Source organism: Lepidochelys kempii, chromosome 17, assembly GCF_965140285.1.
Source record: "Lepidochelys kempii isolate rLepKem1 chromosome 17, rLepKem1.hap1, whole genome shotgun sequence".
Classification (NCBI taxonomy): domain Eukaryota; kingdom Metazoa; phylum Chordata; order Testudines; family Cheloniidae; genus Lepidochelys; species Lepidochelys kempii.
Window position 1 is genome coordinate 24,782,213 of NC_136396.1, and position 20,073 is coordinate 24,802,285.

The 20,073-nt window shown below is 56.4% G+C and overlaps 3 protein-coding genes across 9 annotated transcripts in view; 1 reads left to right on the top strand and 2 right to left on the bottom strand.

The window, feature by feature from the left end:
* Positions 1-690: 690 nt before the first annotated feature.
* DNAJC30 (DnaJ heat shock protein family (Hsp40) member C30) lies at positions 691-1,952 on the bottom strand. The gene has a single exon (XM_073315469.2). It carries the CDS (start codon positions 1,935-1,937, stop codon positions 1,053-1,055), a length of 885 nt encoding a protein of 294 aa, XP_073171570.1. The 5' UTR covers positions 1,938-1,952; the 3' UTR covers positions 691-1,052.
* Positions 1,663-15,451, top strand: BUD23 (BUD23 rRNA methyltransferase and ribosome maturation factor). Its single transcript, XM_073315470.1, has 12 exons — positions 1,663-1,955; positions 2,809-2,846; positions 3,492-3,587; positions 3,960-4,042; positions 4,189-4,285; positions 6,144-6,240; positions 11,312-11,362; positions 11,974-12,059; positions 12,382-12,427; positions 13,047-13,108; positions 14,515-14,604; positions 14,956-15,451. The coding sequence occupies exons 1-12, from the start codon at positions 1,908-1,910 to the stop codon at positions 15,008-15,010; spliced, it is 849 nt and encodes a 282-aa protein (XP_073171571.1). The 5' UTR covers positions 1,663-1,907; the 3' UTR covers positions 15,011-15,451.
* Positions 15,452-15,823: 372 nt separating this feature from the next.
* The window catches only part of STX1A (syntaxin 1A), a 338,192-nt gene continuing 333,942 nt past the window's right edge, over positions 15,824-20,073 (bottom strand). For all 7 annotated transcript variants that reach the window (XM_073315464.2, XM_073315468.2, XM_073315463.2 and 4 more), the window contains one exon: positions 15,824-18,915. In XM_073315464.2, the coding sequence (XP_073171565.1) occupies positions 18,838-18,915 (78 nt within the window). In that variant the 3' untranslated portion in view covers positions 15,824-18,837. The remainder of the gene's footprint in view (positions 18,916-20,073) is intronic.

The window sequence follows — 20,073 nt, forward strand, 5'->3', positions numbered from 1 at the left end:
GCCACAAATGAGGAGTTCATGGTGCGGGAGGGGGTCAGGGGGAGGGGGAGGGCTGCTGCTGGGGGTACCGGCTCTGGGGTGGGGCTGGCGATGGAAGAGGGTGTTCTGGGCTGGGACTGAGGGGATTCAGCTGTTAGCACGGGGATCAGGGCTGGGACTGAGGGTTGGGGCGTGGGAGAGGGGCAGTGCTTACCTCAAGCAGTTCCTGGAAGCAATGGCATGTCCCCCATCTGGCTCCAACACAGAGGTGCGGCCCGGCAGCTCTGCATGCTGCCCCTGCAGCTCCCATTAGCTGCAGTTTTCGGCCAATGGGAGCTGTTGGGGTGGTGCTTTGGGTGAGGGCAGCGTGCGGAGCCCCCTGGCTGCCCCTATGCATAGGAGCTGGAGCAGTAACATACCACTGCTTCTGCAAGCCGCGCACAGTGGAGCAAGCCCTGGACCTCACTCCCCAGCAGGAGCTCGAGGGCCGGATTAAAACATCTGGAGGGCTGGATGCAGCCCCTGGGCCACAGTTTGCCCACCCCCGGACTACACTGAAGGGCTAAAATGGCACAGCTGTGTCACTTTAGCATTTTAAGTGTAGACATACCTGAAGTGGGCAGGTCCAGAGGACTCTGTTTAGATGAGCCTGCAAGATTTGAGCCTGCAAGGTGAGCTGAAATGCACTGTATACCCATTAAAGGACTAGAGTTCAGGGAAGATAAATTTATTAACACCTAAACCCCAGCAGAAAGCTGCATTGTCTCTCCTGCGGTGAATGGCAGAAACATCTCCAGCGCTGGCAGGTGAACGGCAGATCCCTGAAGGCTGCTCTGGGCAGGCAAATGTCAGCGGCGACTCCTGAGCGGGAAGGGGCGTTACCCGCACCGAAGGAATGGGGATCGCAAACCGATTTGTGAAGCTGCTTTAATAGCAGTGCGGCTCCCTAGGGCGTCCTGACACAGCACAAGGCCCGCTCGGGACCCGGCCCCGGAGCTCTCCGCAGCCGCCCTCGCCCCGCGGCCTGTCCAGCGCCACGAGCGAACCCTGGGCCCGGGCCGGGCCCCCGCGCTTCACTGCGTGCGGCCCAGCAGCGCCAGGCCGCAGAGCAGGAGCAGGGCGAGCGAGAGCTCCGGCAGCCGGTCCCCGCGCCACCCCTGGGCCGCCGCCGCCTCCTGCCGCCGCCGCCGCCGCTGGCGCAGGGCCCGCTGCCGCTCCAGCTGCTCGCCGTAGTGGGCGCGGTAGAAGGCGTCGAAGTCGAAGACGGGCGCCGCGGGGGCGCGCCGCGGGGCCGCGCTGCGCGGGCCGGGCGCCGGGCGCGCGCCGGGCGCGGGCCGCGCGGCCGAGCTCAGCTCCTCGCGGCTCAGCAGGCCCCGGTCGTACCGGCGGCGCAGGGCCGCGCTGCCCAGCACGGCGTAGGCCTGGTGCAGGGCGGTGAAGCGCGCGGCCGCCTCCTCGCTGCCCGCGTTGCGGTCCGGGTGGCAGCGGAAGCTCTGCTCGTAGTAGGCCGCCTTGATCTGCGCCTGCGTGGCGCTGGCCGGCACGCCCAGCAGCTCGTACAGCCCCGCGGGCCGCGCCGGGCCCCCCCCGCCGGCGGCGGCGCCGCCGCGGCGGCCGAGGGGCCGGGGGGGCAGCAGGCGGCCCAGGAGCGCGCGGGGCCAGCCGCGAGCGGCGGGGGGCGGCGCCATGCCGGGGGGGGAGGGGCGGATCGCGCAGCCGCCGGGACCGCTCTCCTTAGCCCGACTTCCGGGCCGCCGCCGCGGCGCGCCAATGGGAGCGCTCCCTGTGAGGGGTGGGTGCCAGAGGCCCCGGCCAATGGAGTGAAGACAGACGCGCGGACGGACGGCTGCCTCGACCAATGGGAACTGCCGGCGCTCCGGCCTCACAGATTGCGCCGCGGCGCGGGGAGATGATGTCATAGGGCGAGCATGGCGGGGAGCGGCCGGAGGCCTGAGCATCGCGGGCCCCCGGAGCTGGTGAGTCGGGATCCGCGAGGCTTGGGTGGGGGTGAGGCCCTGGTGGTGGCTGCCCGGGGAGCGGGAGCGGGGGCGGGGCGGGAGGTTCTGCGTCTGTGCGGGGGCGGGGCGGGGCCCGGCTCGGGGGGATGTTCTGGGCCTGTGCGGGGGCGGGGCGGGGCTGGGCTCGGCTCGGGGGCCCCGCGGGGCCCGGCTCGGGGGGAGGTTCTGGGCCCGGCTCGAGGGCAGGTTCTGGGCCCGGCTCGGGGGCGGGGCTGGGCCCGGCTCGGGGGCGGGGCTGGGCCCGGCTCGGGGGCAGGTTCTGGGCCTGGGCGGGGGCGGGGCGGGGCTGGGCCCGGCTCGGGGGGAGGTTCTGGGCCTGTGCGGGGGCGGGGCTGGGCCCGGCTCGGGGGCAGGTTCTGGGCCTGGGCGGGGGCGGGGCTGGGCCCGGCTCGGGGGGAGGTTCTGGGCCTGGGCGGGGGCGGGGCGGGGCTGGGCTCGGGGGCCGCGTGGAGCAGGGTGGGGCTCTGTGGGGCCCGGCTCGGGGGGAGGTTCTGGGCCTGGGCGGGGCTGGGCCCGGCTCGGGGGCAGGTTCTGGGCCTGTGCGGGGGCGGGGCGGGGCGGGGCTGGGCTCGGGGACCGCGTGGAGCAGGGTGGGGCTCTGTGGGGCCCGGCTCGGGGGGAGGTTCTGGGCCTGGGCGGGGCTGGGCTCGGAGGCCCCGGGGGGCGGGGCTCTCGGGGGCGCGGCTTGATCTGCGGGGCGGGCGGAAGTCTCGGCCCGTGGCGGTTGCCCCTGGAGGGCATAGTGGGGGAGGGCACTGTGGGGCCCAGCCCCATCGTTCTCCAAGTTTCACGCTGTTTGTTTTTCTTGCAGTTTTACGATGTGGCCGAGGCCTGGAAATACTCCCAGAAGTAAGGGTGCTTCCCTTGCATGCTTGCTCCCTTGCTGTGGTGTACATGGCCAGTCCCCAATGAAGGTGGTGAGGATGGGTCTTGTCCCATCTCTGTGCTGATGGCTGGAGCATCTGGAGTGGTGGTTGCTATGTGCGCCCAAAAAGTGTCAATGTGCACCAGGAAATGCAATCTGAACTAAATTAAATGGTGAAAGAGTTCGAGCAGGTCTGTGGTGCAGCTGCTCTGCTGACTTTAATGGGTGTGGAGTTGTGTCCTGTGCAGTAGTATCTGCTCCTAGCAAGAGTTCTCCAGTTGTACTGGGGTGTGCACAGCTCTCCCTATAGTGAGCATAAGATCTGCCGTTGTGCTCTTAGCTATTAATTCCTGAGGAATGGTAGAGCAGGCAGAGCTGGGTGCCTGACTTCAGTCTTAGTAATTGTGTGGAGAGCCTTTGGGCCCCCAAAGGAATGCAGAAATTCCCACCACAAGGCAGGTTCCCATCTTAGGCCTTTCCTTGTGCTTCCAAATACTCCATTGTTTTCATGAATAACTAAGGTCTGAGCCAGTGGTTACCTTGGCTGTGACTTTATTCTGGGTAGTAAAAGCCACTTAGATCTCTCATTATTGCTTTCATGGGAATAAAGGAGGATTCTTTCTCCTCAGCTCTCGAATGATTGAGATCCAGTCGCAGATGTCAGAGCGGGCCGTGGAGCTTTTGGACTTGCCCAAGGATCGGCCATGTTTCCTTCTGGATGTCGGGTAAGACCCTGCATATGAGCCATATAGAACTGTAAGGATGCTGCTTTCCCCCCCCACCTCACTGGCCGTCATGTTGTAGTTAGAGAAGGACAGAGCTCTGAATTGTCAGTGTAAGAGTTTTAGGTTTGTACTACAAATTACAGTGGAGCTCCTCCTGCGGCTTTGTGGAATTCCAGGAATACCATGATGATGACAATCATGGCTCAAATATCTAGAAAGAAGGAGGGTGTCTCAGTACTTAATTTCCACAGTTGCTGCTCAGAGAGAGGAAAGAGAAGATCATTGTCCTGAAAGGGTTTCCAGACATGTCAGTGAAAGGGCTGGATATTGGGATGAATCTGCATTTTCTAAGATCTGTTCTTTCGCTTTTAGCTGTGGCTCTGGTTTGAGTGGAGATTACATCTCTGAAGAGGGACATCACTGGGTTGGGATGGACATCAGTTCTGCCATGCTGGGTAAGTAGATTCTCTTCCACTGCATGCCCTAGTGGGCAGACAATACATATGTGCAGTGGGAGGGTTAGAAATGTATAAAATGCAGCCCTGGGTACTGATCTGAAGACTTGTGGCCATCGGACTGGCTTGTCTTTTGTGCTGTGCAGATGTTGCTGTGGAGAGAGAGGTGGAAGGAGACCTCATCCTTGCAGACATGGGGCAGGGGATTCCCTTCAGGCCAGGCATGTTTGATGGCTGTGTCAGGTAAGACATTCCTCTTTGCTTTCTTATCTTAGTTCCCAGAGGCTCTGCCTAGCAGGAGGACACAACACAAGCCTGGCCCTGTTAGCTGGCCTTACCAGCTTGCACTCCATAGCAGGTTGTTGAAATTTGGATGGGCTTTGAATTAGGGATGCTTCTTCCCGTAATTAGGAGCAGCTGCTGGAAAATTACCTTTGACTCTCATAATACTGGACTGTGAAAACAGGGGAACTGCTTATCCAAAAACCGAGGAATGGCTGAGAGTCACGGATAACTAAGGCTAGCAGAAGGTGCTGAATACCAGTGCTGAGCATGGCATAAAAAACTAGATCATGGGCATGCTGCTCATTTGGGGGGCGGGAATGGGAAGGGTCAGAACCCCTGAGCCGCAGACGGGCTCCCACTGACACTAATGGGTGGTTTGGCCAAGTATATAACCAGTTCGCTAGTTAATGCTGCTGTTACATTCAGCGTGTCACAGATCCATAGGACCTGTGCTATACCCCAGCTTTTAAATAGTCTGTTGGAGGAACCCCTTTGGTGTGCCAGATCCCCGAAGGGCCTCACTGCCTTCAGCTTAGGCTCACTGCCTCTGACGTGCTCCTGGGTCCAGCACTTGTGATTCACACCACGCACTCTGCCGGACTCCTGGTCACACTTTTACACTGTTCAGGGACTACTGCACCTCAGCAGGTATTTGCAGTGACACCAGGCAGCATTTTCAAAGCGAGTGGGATTTACTAGTCACCTGGAACGCAGCGTCGGGAGTCCTTAGGTTAGCACAGAGAAATCAAGGTTATGACATAGTCCATCTGTCCAGGCCAGAGCAACCCGCCAGCCAAGCTGCTCCAGATTCCATTTCAGACTCTCAGTCCCTTTGTCCCTCCACGGGGATAGCAGTACAGCCTGTCCCAAAAGCTACTCTTTATTTCCTGCCTGGTACCTCTCAGTCCCTTGTTTCTGGAGCTGGCCTCTGCTCAGCTTCCCTGCTGCTGAGGGGTGGGGGAAAAACTTCCTTCCTCTTGATGGTTGTTTGCTAGGTGTGAATTGTCTGGTCACTGGGGCTTCTAATTGCCTCTTTGGGATTCTCAATTGTTATGGATTGATTTCAGCAGGTTCCAGCCAGTGCCTTAAAATTCATTGCGCCTAGGCAGCGAGATGAGACACTTCCCCCCCGCATGTCTCCTGCTGCCCCAAGAACAGACTTAGCCTTTGAGCCCCCGCTGGATAGCAGTGGAAGGTACGGGAGGAAACTGAGGCACATACAGGATCCATAATACTACAGGAAATTGCCACTTCCTCACACAGCATCACCCACAATTATGGACTCTGGTTATTGTCAAATGCCCTTAAGGTGTCGTTGCTGGGCTCCAGAGTGACTCCCACTATTTCTATAAATCTCTCTCTCAGCGCTCCTGTCTTCAGTGGTCTAAGGTTGCACTACATCCACTCAAATCTGGAAGATTTTTTAACCAGTTATGATCCATAAGGACTAGAAACTCTGTTGTAATGAAAGCTTGCATTCTGCAGAATCTAGATCTGACCGATAAGTACACCAAGTGGGTCAGACTTGCAAGTCAAATATGTGACCTCCTGAGCTAGACAGCATCTCTTTAGAATGGGCTTATACAAAATCTTTGCTCCTAAAAAGTAGGAAGCAGTGCACTGATGAAGCAAACGCAGTAGTTGTCTTGAGCACAGCAGTACGTCACATACTATCTTGGACTATAGAATAGGTACGAGGGACACTGGTAGAAGGAGGACGTTAGGGGACTTGCGTCTTTGTTAAAGAATGTGGTTCGGTTGCCCACATGGGAGGCTTGGTGGCTCAGTGTCCCTTAGGTCACGCATTCTCTTTCAGTATTTCTGCAGTGCAGTGGCTCTGTAACGCTGATAAGAAGACACACAGTCCCCCAAAACGCCTGTATCGATTCTTCTCAACCCTCTATTCTGCCTTGGTAAGTAGTGACAGATATGGCCATTTCCTGCAATGTCCTTGAAAAACCTTATTGTATTAAGTGTATTGTGAGTGGGATTGTATGTAACCTCTCTCGGGGGAGATGTGATGTGGGGCCTGGGAGCTCAAGGATTGTATTGAAAATGTGCCAGACAAGAGTGGATGCTTGGGACAATAAGGGGATTTCCTGGGGAATCCCCAGGAAGAGATTCATGCAAATTTCCCACTGTCAGTTATGCAAAACCCCAGCCTTCTGAAGCTGTGCTTGGAGGAGTGGATCATTGTCTGCTAATTACCCAGGAAGGCCCAGGTTGAATAAAGAAGCAGCTGAATGGCCCAGTCTCGGTTCTGGTTCTGAATGTGAGACCATTCTGAACTTGTAACCACAGCGAAACCCCCACTGTGAAGGTCTAACTCCAACCAGAGCCCAAGGTTGGAGTTGGGGTGACGTCTGGTAAACTTTTTAGCATGTGTGTAGGTTCTTCTATTGTTTTAATATATTTTCTCTGTAATGTCAGAATAAATGGTGCTTGCTTAGAAAGAGCTGCGTGGTAACTTGTAACTCCTGGTAAATATGCTGTTCCGAGCCTTTGGAATGAAAGTAAAGCGCAGACGCTGGCCTGTTTAGGCATCTGGCTTGCTAGGAATATCCCAGTGTAGGCAGTGAACTGTGCAGCCTGGAAAAACCCTGCTGAGGGAGAGAGACGGGGGTCTCTGCCTGAGAGAGCCGGAAACTTTTGCGTGCCCTTGATGGATCTTGGAGGGGGAAACAGGTGCAGTTACCCTGGAACTGTGAGTTTTCTTGACCCTTTATTCTGTTTTGATAAGTGGTGCCTTGCCAGCCAGCCAGCCACCCCTTCCTTCTCCCAGAATGTCGAGGGAGAGGATGTCCTCATTCAGGTGACATTCCCTAGCAGGCTATTCTGGCTGTAGTGGGTAGTAATGTCCATGCACCATTAACAGGAACTCCCAGTTCAGATCATGCCATGTTAGGCTGGGAGACTGTGTGCTAGGGGACACAGCAACGTACCAGCAACGGAGATACAGGTAAGCAACCGTTTTCATGTTCCCTCCACAGGTACTAATGCGGAGAGTGGACTAGTTGATACATCTGAGGGAAGGGAGCAGAAGGAGACTCGGCCGACTGGAAGGCATGAGATGCACTGTCCTAGGGTTGGGGGTTCCACGACCACCGCTCCCAAGAGAAGGAGGCGGGTGGTGGTGGTCAGGGACTCTCTCCTCAGGGGGACTGAGTCATCTATCTGCCGTCCCGACCGGGAAAACCGAGAAGTCTGCTGCTTGCCAGGAGCTAGGATTCATGATGTGACAGAGAGACTGCCGAGACGCATCAAGCCCTCGGATCGCTACCCCCTCCTGCTTCTCCACGTGGGCACCAATGATACTGCCAAGAATGACCTTGAGCGGATCACTGCGGACTACGTGGCTCTGGGAAGAAGGATAAAGGAGTTTGAGGCGCAAGTGGTCTTCTCGTCCATCCTCCCCGTGGAAGGAAAAGGCCTGGGTAGAGACCGTCGAATCGTGGAAGTCAACGAATGGCTACACAGGTGGTGTTGGAGAGAAGGCTTTGGATTCTTTAACCATGGGATGGTGTTCCAAGAAGGAGGAGTGCTAGGCAGAGACGGGCTCCACCTCACGAAGAGAGGGAAGAGCATCTTCGCAAGCAGGCTGGCTAACCTAGTGAGGAGGGCTTTAAATTAGGTTCACCGGGGGAAGGAGACCAAAGCCCTAAGGTCAGTGTAGAAGTGGGATACCGGGAGGAAGCATGAAGAGGAGCGTGCAAGAGGGGAGGGCTCCTGCCTCATACTGAGAAAGAGGGACGATCAGCGAGTTATCTCAAGTGCCTATACACAAATGCAAGAAGCCTGGGAAAGAACCAGGGAGAACTGGAAGTCCTGGCACAGTCAAGGAATTATGATGTGATTGAAATAACAGAGACTTGGTGGGATAACTCACATGACTGGAGTACAGTCATGGATGGATATAAACTGTTCAGGAAGGACAGGCAGGGCAGAAAAGATAGGGGAGTTGCACTGTATGTAAGAGAGCAGTATGACTGCTCAGAGCTCAAGTATGAAACTGCAGAAAAACCTGAGAGTCTCTGGATTAAGTTTAGAAGTGTGAGCAACAAGGGTGATGTTGTGTTGGGAATCTGCTATAGACCACTGGACCAGGGGGATGAGGTGGACAAGGCTTTCTTCTGGCAACTCACGGCAGTTACTAGATCGCAGGCCCTGGTTCTCATGGGAGACTTCAATCACCCTGATATCTGCTGGGAGCGCAATACGGCAGTGCATAGACAGTCCAGGAAGTTTTTGGAAAGTGTAGGGGACAATTTCCTGGTGCAAGTGCTGGAGGTACCAGCTAGGGGCAGAGCTCTTCTTGACCTGCTGCTCAAAAACTGGGAAGAATTAGTAGGGGAAGCAAAAGTTGATGGGACTCGGGGAGGCAGTGACCATGAGATGGTCGAGTTCAGGATCCTGACACAGGGAAGAAAGGAGAGCAGCAGAATACGGACCCTGGACTTCAGAAAAACAGACTTTGACTCCCTTAGGGAACTGATCCCCTGGGAGAATAACATGAGGGGGAAAAAGAAAAGGAGTACTTGTGGCACCTTAGAGACTAACCAATTTATTTGAGCATGAGCTTTCGTGAGCCACAGCTCACTTCATCGGATGCATACGGTGGAAACTGCAGCAGACTTTATTTGAGCATGAGCTTTCGTGAGCCACAGCTCACTTCATCAGATGCATATCGTGGAAACTGCAGCAGACTTTATATAGTCTGCTGCAGTTTCCACGGTATGCATCCGATGACGTGAGCTGTGGCTCACGAAAGCTCATGCTCAAATAAATTGGTTAGTCTCTAAGGTGCCACAAGTACTCCTTTTCTTTTTGCGAATACAGACTAACACGGCCGTTACTCTGAAACCTGTCATGAGGGGGAAAGGAGTCCAGGAGAGCTGGCTGTATTTTAAAGAATCCTTATTGAGGTTACAGGGACAAACCATCCCGATGTGTAGAAAGAATAGTAAATATGGCAGGCGACCAGCTTGGCTTCACAGTGGAATCCTTGATGATCTTAAACACAAAAAAGAAGCTTACAAGAAGTGGAAGATTGGACAAATGACCAGGGAAGAGTATAAAAACGTTGCTCGGGGATGCAGGAGTGAAATCAGGAAGGCCAAATCACACCTGGAGTTGCAGCTAGCAAGAGATGTTAAGAGTAACAGGAAGGGTTTCTTTAGGTATGTTAGCAACAAGAAGAAAGTCAAGGAAAGTGTGGGCCCCTTACTTAATGAGGGAGGCAACCTAGTGACAGAGGATGTGGAAAAAGCTAATGTACTCAATGCTTTTTTTGCCTCTGTCTTCATGAACAAGGTCAGCTCCCAGACTACTGCACTGAGCAGCACAGCATGGGGAGGAGGTGGACAGCCCTCTGTGGAGAAAGAAGTGGTTCGGGACTATTTAGAAAAGCTGGACGTGCACAAGTCCATGGGGCCAGATGCGTTGCATCCGAGAGTGCTAAAGGAGTTGGCGGCTATGATTGCAGAGCCATTGGCCATTATCTTTGAAAACTCATGGCGATTGGGGGAAGTCCCGGACAACTGGAAATAGGCTAATGTAGTGCCCATCTTTAAAAAAGGGAAGAAGGAGGATCCTGGGAACTACAGGCCAGTCAGCCTCACCTCAGTCCCCAGAAAAATCATGGAGCGGGTCCTCAAGGAATCAATCCTGAAGCACTTAGAGGAGAGGAAAGTGATCAGGAACAGTCAGCATGGATTCACCAAGGGAAGGTCATGCCTGACTAATCTAATCGCCTTCTGTGATGAGATTACTGGTTCTATGGATGAGGGGAAAGCAGTGGATGTGTTGTTCCTTGACTTTAGCAAAGCTTTTGACACGGTCTCCCAGAGTATTCTTGTCAGCAAGTTAAGGAAGTATGGGCTGGATGAATGCACTATAAGGTGGATAGAAAGTTGGCTAGATTGTCGGGCTCAACGGGTAGTGATCAATGGCTCCATGTCTGGATGGCAGCTGGTATGAAGTGGAGTGCCCCAAGGGTCGGTCCTGGGGCTGGTTTTGTTCAAGATCTTCATAACTGATCTGGAGGATGGTGTGGATTGCACCCTCAGCAAGTTTGCAGATGACACTAAACTGGAAGGAGAGGTAGATACACTAGAGGGTAGGGATAGGATACAGAGGGCCCTAGACAAATTAGAGGTTTGGGCCAAAAGAAATCTGATGAGGTTCAACAAGGACAAGTGCAGAGTCCTGCACTTAGGACAGAAGAATCCCGTGCAGACTACAGACTAGGGACCAAAGGGCTTGGCAGCAGTTCTGCAGAGAAGGACCTAGGGGTTACGGTGGATGAGAAGCTGGATATGAGTCAACAGAGTGTCCTTGTTGCCAAGAAAGCTAATGGCATTTTGGGCTGTATTAGTAGGGGCATTGCTAGCAGATCAAGGGACGTGATCATTCGCCTCTATTCGGCACTGGTGAGGCCTCATCTGGAGTACTGTGTCCAGTTTTGGGCCCCACACTACAAGAAGTATGTGGAAAAATTGGAAAGAGTCCAGCAGAGGGCAACAAAAATGATCGGGGGCTGGAGCACATGACTTATGAGGAGAGGCTGAGGGAACTGTGGTTATTTAGTCTGTAGAAGAGAAGAATGAGGGGGGATTTGATAGCTGCTTTTAACTACCTGAGAGGTGGTTCCAAAGAAGATGGTTCTAGACTATTCTCAGTGGTAGAAGAGGACAGGACAGGGAGTAATGGTCTCAAGTTGCAGTGTGGGAGGTTTAGGTTGGATATTAGGAAAAACTTTTTCACTAGGAGGGTGGTGAAACACTGGAATGCGTTACCTAGGGAGGTGGTAGAATCTCCTTCCTTAGAAGGCTGGGATGATTTAATTGGGGATTGGTCCTGCTTTGAGCAGAGGGTTGGACTAGATGACCTCCTGAGGTCCCTTCCAACCCTGACATTCTATGATTCTATGACTGTATGAAAGCCTGGTCTGGAACAGGGGTTTATAACCACCTTTGTTTCCTGTAGGCCCGAGGATCCCGAGCCGTCCTGCAGTTGTACCCTGAAAACTCAGAACAGGTGACTTTGCCTGATGGGGAAAGGGGATGCAGGGAGGGATATAGCAGAGAAGCCCTGCTCAAAGCTTGGCTGTGTTTCCAGCGGGGGTTGGGAGCTACTATGGGTGTGTGAGGATGGGCTGCTTTAAGGGCCCAGCAGAACCGGGTTGAGCGTTTGGTTTGCAGTATTTCACAGTGGTCTGTTCACTGGTACTGGTGAAAAGCCAGAGCCTCGAGGAGCCATGGGTAGGCAGCTGGGCTGCGTGCTGTTTGGTGTGATGTAGCACCAGAGCTTTGTAGTGCTTAAAAGTCAACCCGCTGACCTTACCCTGAAGACTTACTGTCAGTTAGACTGAGCATGAACACAACCGATAAGAGCGGGGGTGGGGAACGGAGAGAGGAGTTAAAATAAATACAACCAAAGAATGGTTTCTGGGGGGATCGCTGCCTGAGGGTTAGATTTAGGGGTTGCTATGAAAGTGGGGGTGATCCCCCCGTTGGAGAGCCCTAGCCTGGCTAGACCCTGCAGTAAGGTGCAGTGCTAGCTGCTGGCTAAGCCTCGGGTACTGTGCTGTATATTACTGGCCTGGTGATGGCTGGACAGTTCCTGACAGCGTGTTCTCTCTCTGCCAGCTGGAGCTCATCACTGCCCAGGCCATGAAGGCAGGGTTCACGGGAGGAATGGTGGTGGATTATCCCAACAGCGCCAAAGCTAAGAAGTGAGTTCTGTCTCCTGCTGGGCTGGGGCCACTGAGTATGATCTGAGCTGGGGTGAGGCCATCCTTGTAGCGTGTTACTTTACTGGATTCTGTGACTTAGCTGTGTGTCCCCCCCGCATGGAAATACTGCCCCATGACAGAGGCTGGAGTTCCTGTCACAGACCCTGGTACAGATCTGTGAGGTAGATGGCCTGTGGACACCTGTCCTCAAGTGGGCTTCTGGAAGCTATGTGGGAAGCTCTTGACTAGGCCTCTGGGTGTTCAGAGTTCCAGACTCCAAATCTCAGGCCCAGGAATCTCATCTCATCTCTCTCTCTTTCAGGTTCTTCCTCTGTCTCTTTGTTGGGATGGCTGGTGTGTTACCAAAGGTAATGAGCTGCAGCTCAGAGGCAATGGCGCAGCTGGCAAAGTGGGAGGGAGCAGGAGGCGAAGTGCTCAGGGTCTCCTGCTGAGGGATGCTCTTTTGGTGGGTGAGGTTGCTAGGAAGCCTGAACAGGAGGAGCCTGGCCAGGGGCTCCAGGGGGCTGTGTGACATCGTCCCGCCAGGGGCCGACTTGGGCTTCAGAATCAAACCTTTGGAAAAGGGATCTGCACAGAGGGGCTGGCTGCCATCCCTGGATCGTGCAGCTCCAGTCACCTTTGTGTCTGAAGTCTGATGCAGCCACCCGTTGTGCACTGGTCCCTTCCCAGAAGCACTATGGGAGAGGGGGCCTAACCCTGTGCCATTAGTACCAAGATTGCCTTGCTCACTTGCCCAGCCTTGGCACTTCCACTGAGCCAGCTCGGGCTGGTCTGGTTTTGCCTCAAGCACTGGAAGATCAGTTTGCTCCTTCCCTAGCACACAGCCTGTCCCTGAGACTTGCTGACTCAGGCCCCGTTCAGTCCTCGCTCTTGCAGAGCCCCCTTCCCCTTCTGTCCGGGGGTCGTGGCTGGTGTGGCAGGGTGCTGCTCTTTGTGGCACTGAGGCCCATCGCTTTGTGCTTCCAGGCTCTTGGTGCTGAGTGCGCTAATGGAGAGGAGTCCCAGCAGGCCAAGTTCACCAGCGAAAGGTACCATGTTCACGAAGCTCCTCCCTGAGAGAGGGAGAGCCACTGGGGGCCTGGCTAGCGGGGAGGTGGTGTCCCTGACACTGGACTCAGGGAGCTGGAGGGCCAGGACCCTGCAGTGGGATGGCTCTGGCTTTGAGTGCTCAGTTTCAGGATTGCCTTGGCCTTGGCCCTTCCTGACCCAGACATTTCCCGTCAGCCAGCTCAGGGCTGGCATGGTTTAGGCCACTGTGGAGTAGCAGAAGATTTAGCTACTTTTTGGCACGGAAGATGGCCCGAAGGGATCTGTTCTGCTTGTTTATACCTTAGATCATCCAGCCTGATCCTGGCTGGGAGAATTCTGGGGTGGGGCTGAGTTGTGAGCGTTTGGGCATGAAGTGGAGTGGGGCTGTTGGATTTTTAAGATGTCCTTTCTCCAGTGTTCTTGGAGTTCAGTGGGTGGTAACCATTCAGGCAGGCTGGCCCAGAGCTTGTCTGCATGGGGACATTCACTGGCATAAGAATGTCCATATGGGCAGTCATACTGGCATAATTGTGCCAGTAAGTTACCTTGTGTAGCCCTAAATTCCCTCCCTTCTCAGCTGTTAGGCTGTCTCTCTTGTGGATACCCAGTGCATTTCTGTGCTGTTTGCATGTCTCCTCCCTATGTGGCAGTGCAGGGCAAAGCTCCCCTTGCAGCCGGTAGGAGAGACTGAGAGCACCAGCCAGAGGATAGTCGTCGTGGTTGCCAGGAACTGTTGGCTGCCATGTTTTCCTACCTCTGACACTGTTCCACTCCTTAACAGTACCCAGCTTACGGCTCCGAATTACTGAGGCAGTGTCCTGACAACTTGCTTAAAAAAGACCCTATTGCAGCAGCCTCCCCTGTAATCTGGGGTTATGTCCCATGGAGACCCCTGGTTCCAGCATGCAATTGGCTGTCAGACTAGAGTCCGCTCCAGTAAAGATGGTGCCCTGTATGCTGAGATGCACAGTCCCCAGGTGCATCCCTATCTGAGCTGAGGTGATGGCTGACTGCTTTCTTGTAGGGTATTCTACCCCCCTGTGATGCTGATAGCCAGCCAGCCTGCCTGCCTGTGTTCCTGCAGAGCACATGGAGAAAGCACTCAGCCAGGCCACACCTCTCTGCCTCTCCCGATTGAGGACTTTTCAGCATTTTTCTTGCCTGCGTCTGTGTCCTGCTTTGGCCAGTGCTGCTTGCCCATGCCGCTGCTCGCTGCCTTAGCTCCCAGCCTCCCCCACACCTGGGCTGTCATTGTCCTAGCTGGCCTAAGAGGGGCTGGGGATAATTGGCCAGTGCTCGCTGCCCTGCACTAGGAACTGAATCCCAGACCCCTCCAGACGCAGCGGATTGACTGACCCTCCTTGCGTGGACCCCCATCAGCGCCATCATTTCTGTTTCTCTATAGAACACGGTTCAGAAATGCCAAGGGCAAGTCTGTAAAGAAAAGCCGGGACTGGGTCTTGGAGAAGAAGGAACGTAGACGGCGGCAGGGCAAGTACGTACCATGGTGCCTCCCTTTGCCCGGGTTCCCGGGGGTGGGAGAGAGAGAGTAGCGGGCATTGTATGGGCTGTAACCCGGCCACCTGGGTCTCCCTTGCAGACAGTGGCTGCCACCGTTGTTTCAGGGCATGGTAACAAGGACATCACTTCACTTTCAATGTAGCCATTACCTGTCTTCGGGCAGCATGGCCACAGCCCTCTGTCCTGCTGCAAGCCTGTTCTATGCTTCTGCCGACCCCCCTTCTGGCTGTCATGGGGGCTCCAGCACTTCCGGCTTTGGGGCCTGATTCGCTTATAGCCCCCATCCCTCCCTACAGTGTAATCTGTTCTGTGCCCTGTTCTGCAGGGAGGTGAGGGCGGATACAAGATACACTGGCCGAAAGCGGCGGCCTCGCTTCTGACTGCCCCGTGTATTCCGGTTCTGTGGTCGCCATGCAACAGCCCCTGTGGAACTTCCCTGCAGCTCTCGGGCCTCCCTGGATGGCCCCCCCCCGGTCTGAAAGCTGCTTGTACGAAGTGGGTTTGTTTGTGGCCCTTGCAGTGGAAGGCTGGGCCGTCTCTGCTGCTGTCGAGGATCCCATTTGATGCTTCCGGTCGTATTGAATGGGAAGATACTGGTTGGGAGCAGACTCACTGCATCTATTTTTGTGTGCTGGGTGCTGACACTGAGCCAGCCACTTGCAGACCCCCTTTTTTTCACCATCTGTTATCCGAGCCAAATGGAGGGGGGTCAGAAACACTGGTGGGCAGCCTGCCCCCAGTACTGGGGCAAAGTGCCCTGGGTGAGGGGACCTTTCCTGCTGAGCTTCCAGCCTACTCAGTAAATAGTCCCTTGGTTACGAGTACTGCAGAGCTGTCATCTTTCAAGGGGTGGTTCTGTGCACAGCAAGGGCTGATGGACCTAGCGCTGGTCTCTGCTGCTCCTCCCTGGTATTTGTGCAGCGCTGTGCCCTCTGCTTTGCTGCTTCAGGGTTACATACTCTGCTCCTGTGGCGTATGCTCCGTGAGCACTGAGAAAACCCCCCAGTGGATCGGAGGAAGCACTTCTGCAGCACTCGTGGTTGGGGGCTGCTGTATGAGGGCTTCAGCTGGCCCTTGGAGGAACACTTCTGTTCCTGGCTGCAGCACAGCCAGGGCCAGCCAGCCCGCCCATGGGGGCGCCTTCTCTTCATCCCTCCCCTCTGGCGCAACAGAGTGAGGAGCCCACTGCTGGGTTTAAGGTTACAAATGTTTATTCTACATAAAAATTCCACTAACTGGGAAGCTGTTTTGCACCCAAAGCTGGGGGTGGGACAGGAGCTGGATGTAGACAGGGAGCAACATACAATGTTGTTCTAGCCATTGGAACAAAGCAAGTTGGGTTCAAGATCCACATAGAAAACAAGGACACTTAGCTCACGGTACAGTGACGTTACAATGCCAAGGGGTTGCTCTGAACTCTTTCAAGTACATTAATTAAAAAACAAATCCCCAGTATGAGTGAAAGGTACATGTGCGCCCCCCCCCCCACCCTTACTCCTGAAATACTGTCAAGCCTCTGGTGCTGGGAGTCCTATGGGCATGTAGGACAGATGCTTCTTGAGAAAAGACGTGTTTCCAAAGGAAATGTAAAACATCTTCCCCATGCACAAACATAGCATGGCTAATCACGTCAACTCGTGCAATGGGTGGGAGAGGGACAGGCCAGGGCTCTTGAAGGTGCAGGGATTGCAGTGTTGCACCAATTCACCTTCCCTCCAGTGTAAGTATAGCCCCTAACCCCTAGAGAATGCCCTTTGCCTTGCCTACTGCAGGCTTCTCAGCCCCACAGGTTAGTTATGTCAGCTCCCCACGGAGCAGCTGCTAGGAGGGGAGCCCTAGCTGGCAGAATCCCACTTGCTGTATTGCTGTCCCCCCAATTTCACCTGCCCCCTTTGTATTGCTGGTTTCTTTCCAATGTGTTGGCAGGTGCCTTATCCCCCATGGTACCTGTCCCCTGCATGCTCAGCTGTTCTGGCAGCAAGGTGGTGTGCTGAGTGCAGTAAGACCCTGCACCTGAGGATGTGGGGCAGGGCTGTCTGGCTCACCCCAGCCGGGGTTCTAGCCCTGCTCCTAAAGGCTGCAAAGGTGCTGTGGAGCCTTCTGCACCCACAAGGAGGGTTTAGGAAGAAATAGCTGATCAGCCTCCCCAGCAGCTGCATTTTGGAAAGGGTGACCACCCGTCCTTGCTCACCAAGAGCTGTCATGGTGGCAGCCTGTTATTGCTTGCTGATCTGCCACACTCAGGGCCCTCCCCACTCGCTGCGGGGATCCAGGCAGAGCAGACAGGGCCTTGGCGCAGACCCACCCCAGGCAGGCGAGCACAGGTGGGCTCTTGCTCCCAGGTGTCTCTGGGCTCGCAGGGCTGGGAAGGGTCAGGAGGCCAGGCTCTCACTGTGGGCTCCCTCCAGCAGGTGTGCAGGCTGCCACCACACACACGTTCACTGCAGCCCCTGGGGATGTGGTGCCCTGAAGCCAGGGGTGTCTTGGCAAACTGGTCCCTTGAGCGCTCAGTGCTGATGAGCTGGGGGTGAGGTCAGGCACCCCCCCCCCCCAAGGAAGGCCAGAGGGCTGGTATGGCTCTTGCATTACAGCTGGGGTGCCCCGGATGGGGGAGGGACAGAGCCAGCCCTGCAACACTCTCCCTTTGGGAGCTGGAAGAGATGGAGCTTACAACACTGAACGTCAGCTGCCCATTGGCAGCGCAGGAGCCTGGTACCTGGGCTGCTCTGTGGGGGCCTCAGCCTGGGGAACGGCTGCAGGGCTCCCATGTGCAGCCCAGGCCCATCCCCAACTGGCCAGACACAGCAGGGTTGGGGGAACCAAGCGCAGTTGGGGCACAGAGCCTGGGTCTGTCGCAGGGGAGGGGTGACGGGGGAGCCAGGCCTGGGCCCTGGGTGGCCCAGAGAGAGGGGCTGGGAAATCCAACCTAGGGGCAGGGCTGAGAGCTGCCTGCAGGAGTCCCAGCCCTGGAATGGTTGCCCAGCAACCCACACCCAGGACAACATGAGTCTCTGCTCTGGCCTCATCCCCTTACCTGGGTGAGTGGCACAGGCAATTCAGACACTTCCTGCCCAGCCCTAGAGGTGGTTCCAGGCCCATGCAGTGGCCAGCAAGCTCCTTGCCATCTGCCTGCTTGGCACTGCCCATCTCCCCCAGGCCAAACGGGCGTGGAGCATGCCAGGGAACGCTGATGCTGTGGGGCCTATTCCAAAGGGGTGCAGTTCCCCCCCAGGGAACCTGCACCAGCACTTGGGAAGCATCAGCACAAGACGGTCGTAGGCTCGCCAGGGGGGCAGTGCAGCAGAGCACATGCCACCCTACCCCAACATTCCCCCACCCCCCATGGAACTGGGCCCAGCCAACCACACGGGACAGCTGCCCCATCAGCCCAGCCTTGCAGAAAACACCCTCCAGCCGTGCAGCGGCAAAGAGAAATGAACCCCGTGCAGCCAGCCAGAGGGGAGGGAAAGGGGCAGCAGCAGGGACTGGGCCTTGCACCAAACAGCCAGCGAGGGGAGGTGGGCACTGTGGTGAGCAGGCGGGGTGGGTGCAGTACCAGGTATGGCTGGTGGAGGGGGCACTTCAGGGAGCAGCAGCTGGGCAGGTGTAGTGCCAGGTGTGCCCTGGGGAGGGAGGCACTGCAGGGAGCAGGCTGAGGGGTGTGGCGTTTTGTCAGCAATGCCCTGGCAGAGCAGAGGGAGAAAGAGCTATGACTGCCAGTGAACCCCCACGGGCAGTGCCAGGCTACAAAGGTGGGTGGGGACTGGCTGGCGAGTGCTCTCTTCTGCTCTGCAGGGGACACAGCACTGCCCCTTGCTCTCCCTCACCCAGTGCCATTGGCACAACTTGCTGTCCTACACCTGGCACCATGCTAGGAGACTCACTATACGAGGGCAGCCTGGCTCCCTCTGCACCAGTTAGCTGCCTTGCTTTAGGCTCAGTGCCACACGCGTGCTCTGCCCTCCATCAGGTCCAGCTCCCCACCATGTCCCAGCCCCGGATACTGTCCGCCTGCCCCCTCGCCACACAGACGCACCACACCGTACACACAGTGTTACAAAACGATCATGCATTAGAAACTGAAATTCTGCTGGGAGGGCCCCTCCCTGGCGGCTGCAGGGCTTGGCTCCCCTCGGGCGCAGCTGGGCCGTGGCAGCTCGGCAGCTCCATCGCATTGTCTACAGAGAAAGTTTCGCCTTGGCAAGATCTATCCGAAAATCCCGCCCAAGGTGGAGGCAATGACGATGCCCAGGACCACGCAGCAGATAATGATCATGATCTTCTTCTGCTCAGGCCGCCCCACAGCACCGACAGGGGAGAGAGGGGGAGAGGTTACAGTCCAAACCCCAGCACCCAGGCCAACCCCCTTCGCCTCTCAGCGCCCTATGCAGGGCTGTGCCTACCTGGGACCCAGGCTCTGCCAGATACAGTGCCCGCAGAGCAGAGTCCCCCAGCACCTCTGTCTCGCCAGCTGGACAGAGCCTGTTCTGCAGCCTGGGGCCAGTGCTCAGACCCCCTCCGACAACACAGCCGCCGGGGCAGAACTGCTGCAAGTTCTCTCCTGCCTGGAGAGCACGTCAGTGCCAGACCAACCAGGGTCCTTGGGCCCTCCTGACCCAGCAGGGGCTCCCTCAGTGCGAGGCCATGCACGGGGGACAGAGACGGGCTCTGTTTGCACATACATTGCCCTGGGCAAATGCCTGCAGGGCAGCGCTGGGCTGGGCCCAGGCTGCAGAGCACCGGGGGTGGGCTCAGCCCATTTGCTTGGTAGCTCTTAGGAGGGCCTTGCTCGCTCCACTGCCTTGAAGGGGAAGGGCAATGCACCCTGTGGCCCTGAGGCTTGGAGAGGCCTAGCCCCAGCCAACCCATTCTGCCCCCCCAGCGTGGGAGTCGTTCCCTGCTCGTTAGGCTGCTGCAAACCTGGCCCCTGTCTGTGGCTGCTCAGGCATAAGGGCTCGGGGCCAAGCGAGGTCATTGAGGGGCCAGTGCCATGAGGACTGGAGCCAAGCTGCCCCGAGAGGGATGGACACATTGTCCCAGGGGCTAGAAATGCCCTCCAGCACCTCACCAGGGCTTCTCTGGGGTGTTCCTTGTGCTCATGCTTCCGGGTAGATGGGGTCCTTGTGAGTCACCAAAGACCACCCCCCTCATGGCACGGGAGGCTCTGGAGCAGCAGCCTGTGGCCACCACCTGAGCAGGGAGCCTGGACTAGCCACCGGATGCTCTGATGCCGTGACAAATCCCAGCTGGTCTGGGGCAAAGCCCACAGCCCTGGCGGCGGTGGTACCGGAGGGCTGGGGTGTAACTGGACTATTTGTTCTGGCAATTGCAGACAGTGCGGGCCTGCCTGTTTGGGCTGCGAGTCCCAACTCCCACCAGCACAGATGACTCGTGCCTCCCGATCCCGGAGGTGGGGGACACAATCTAAAGGGTGGGGGCACAT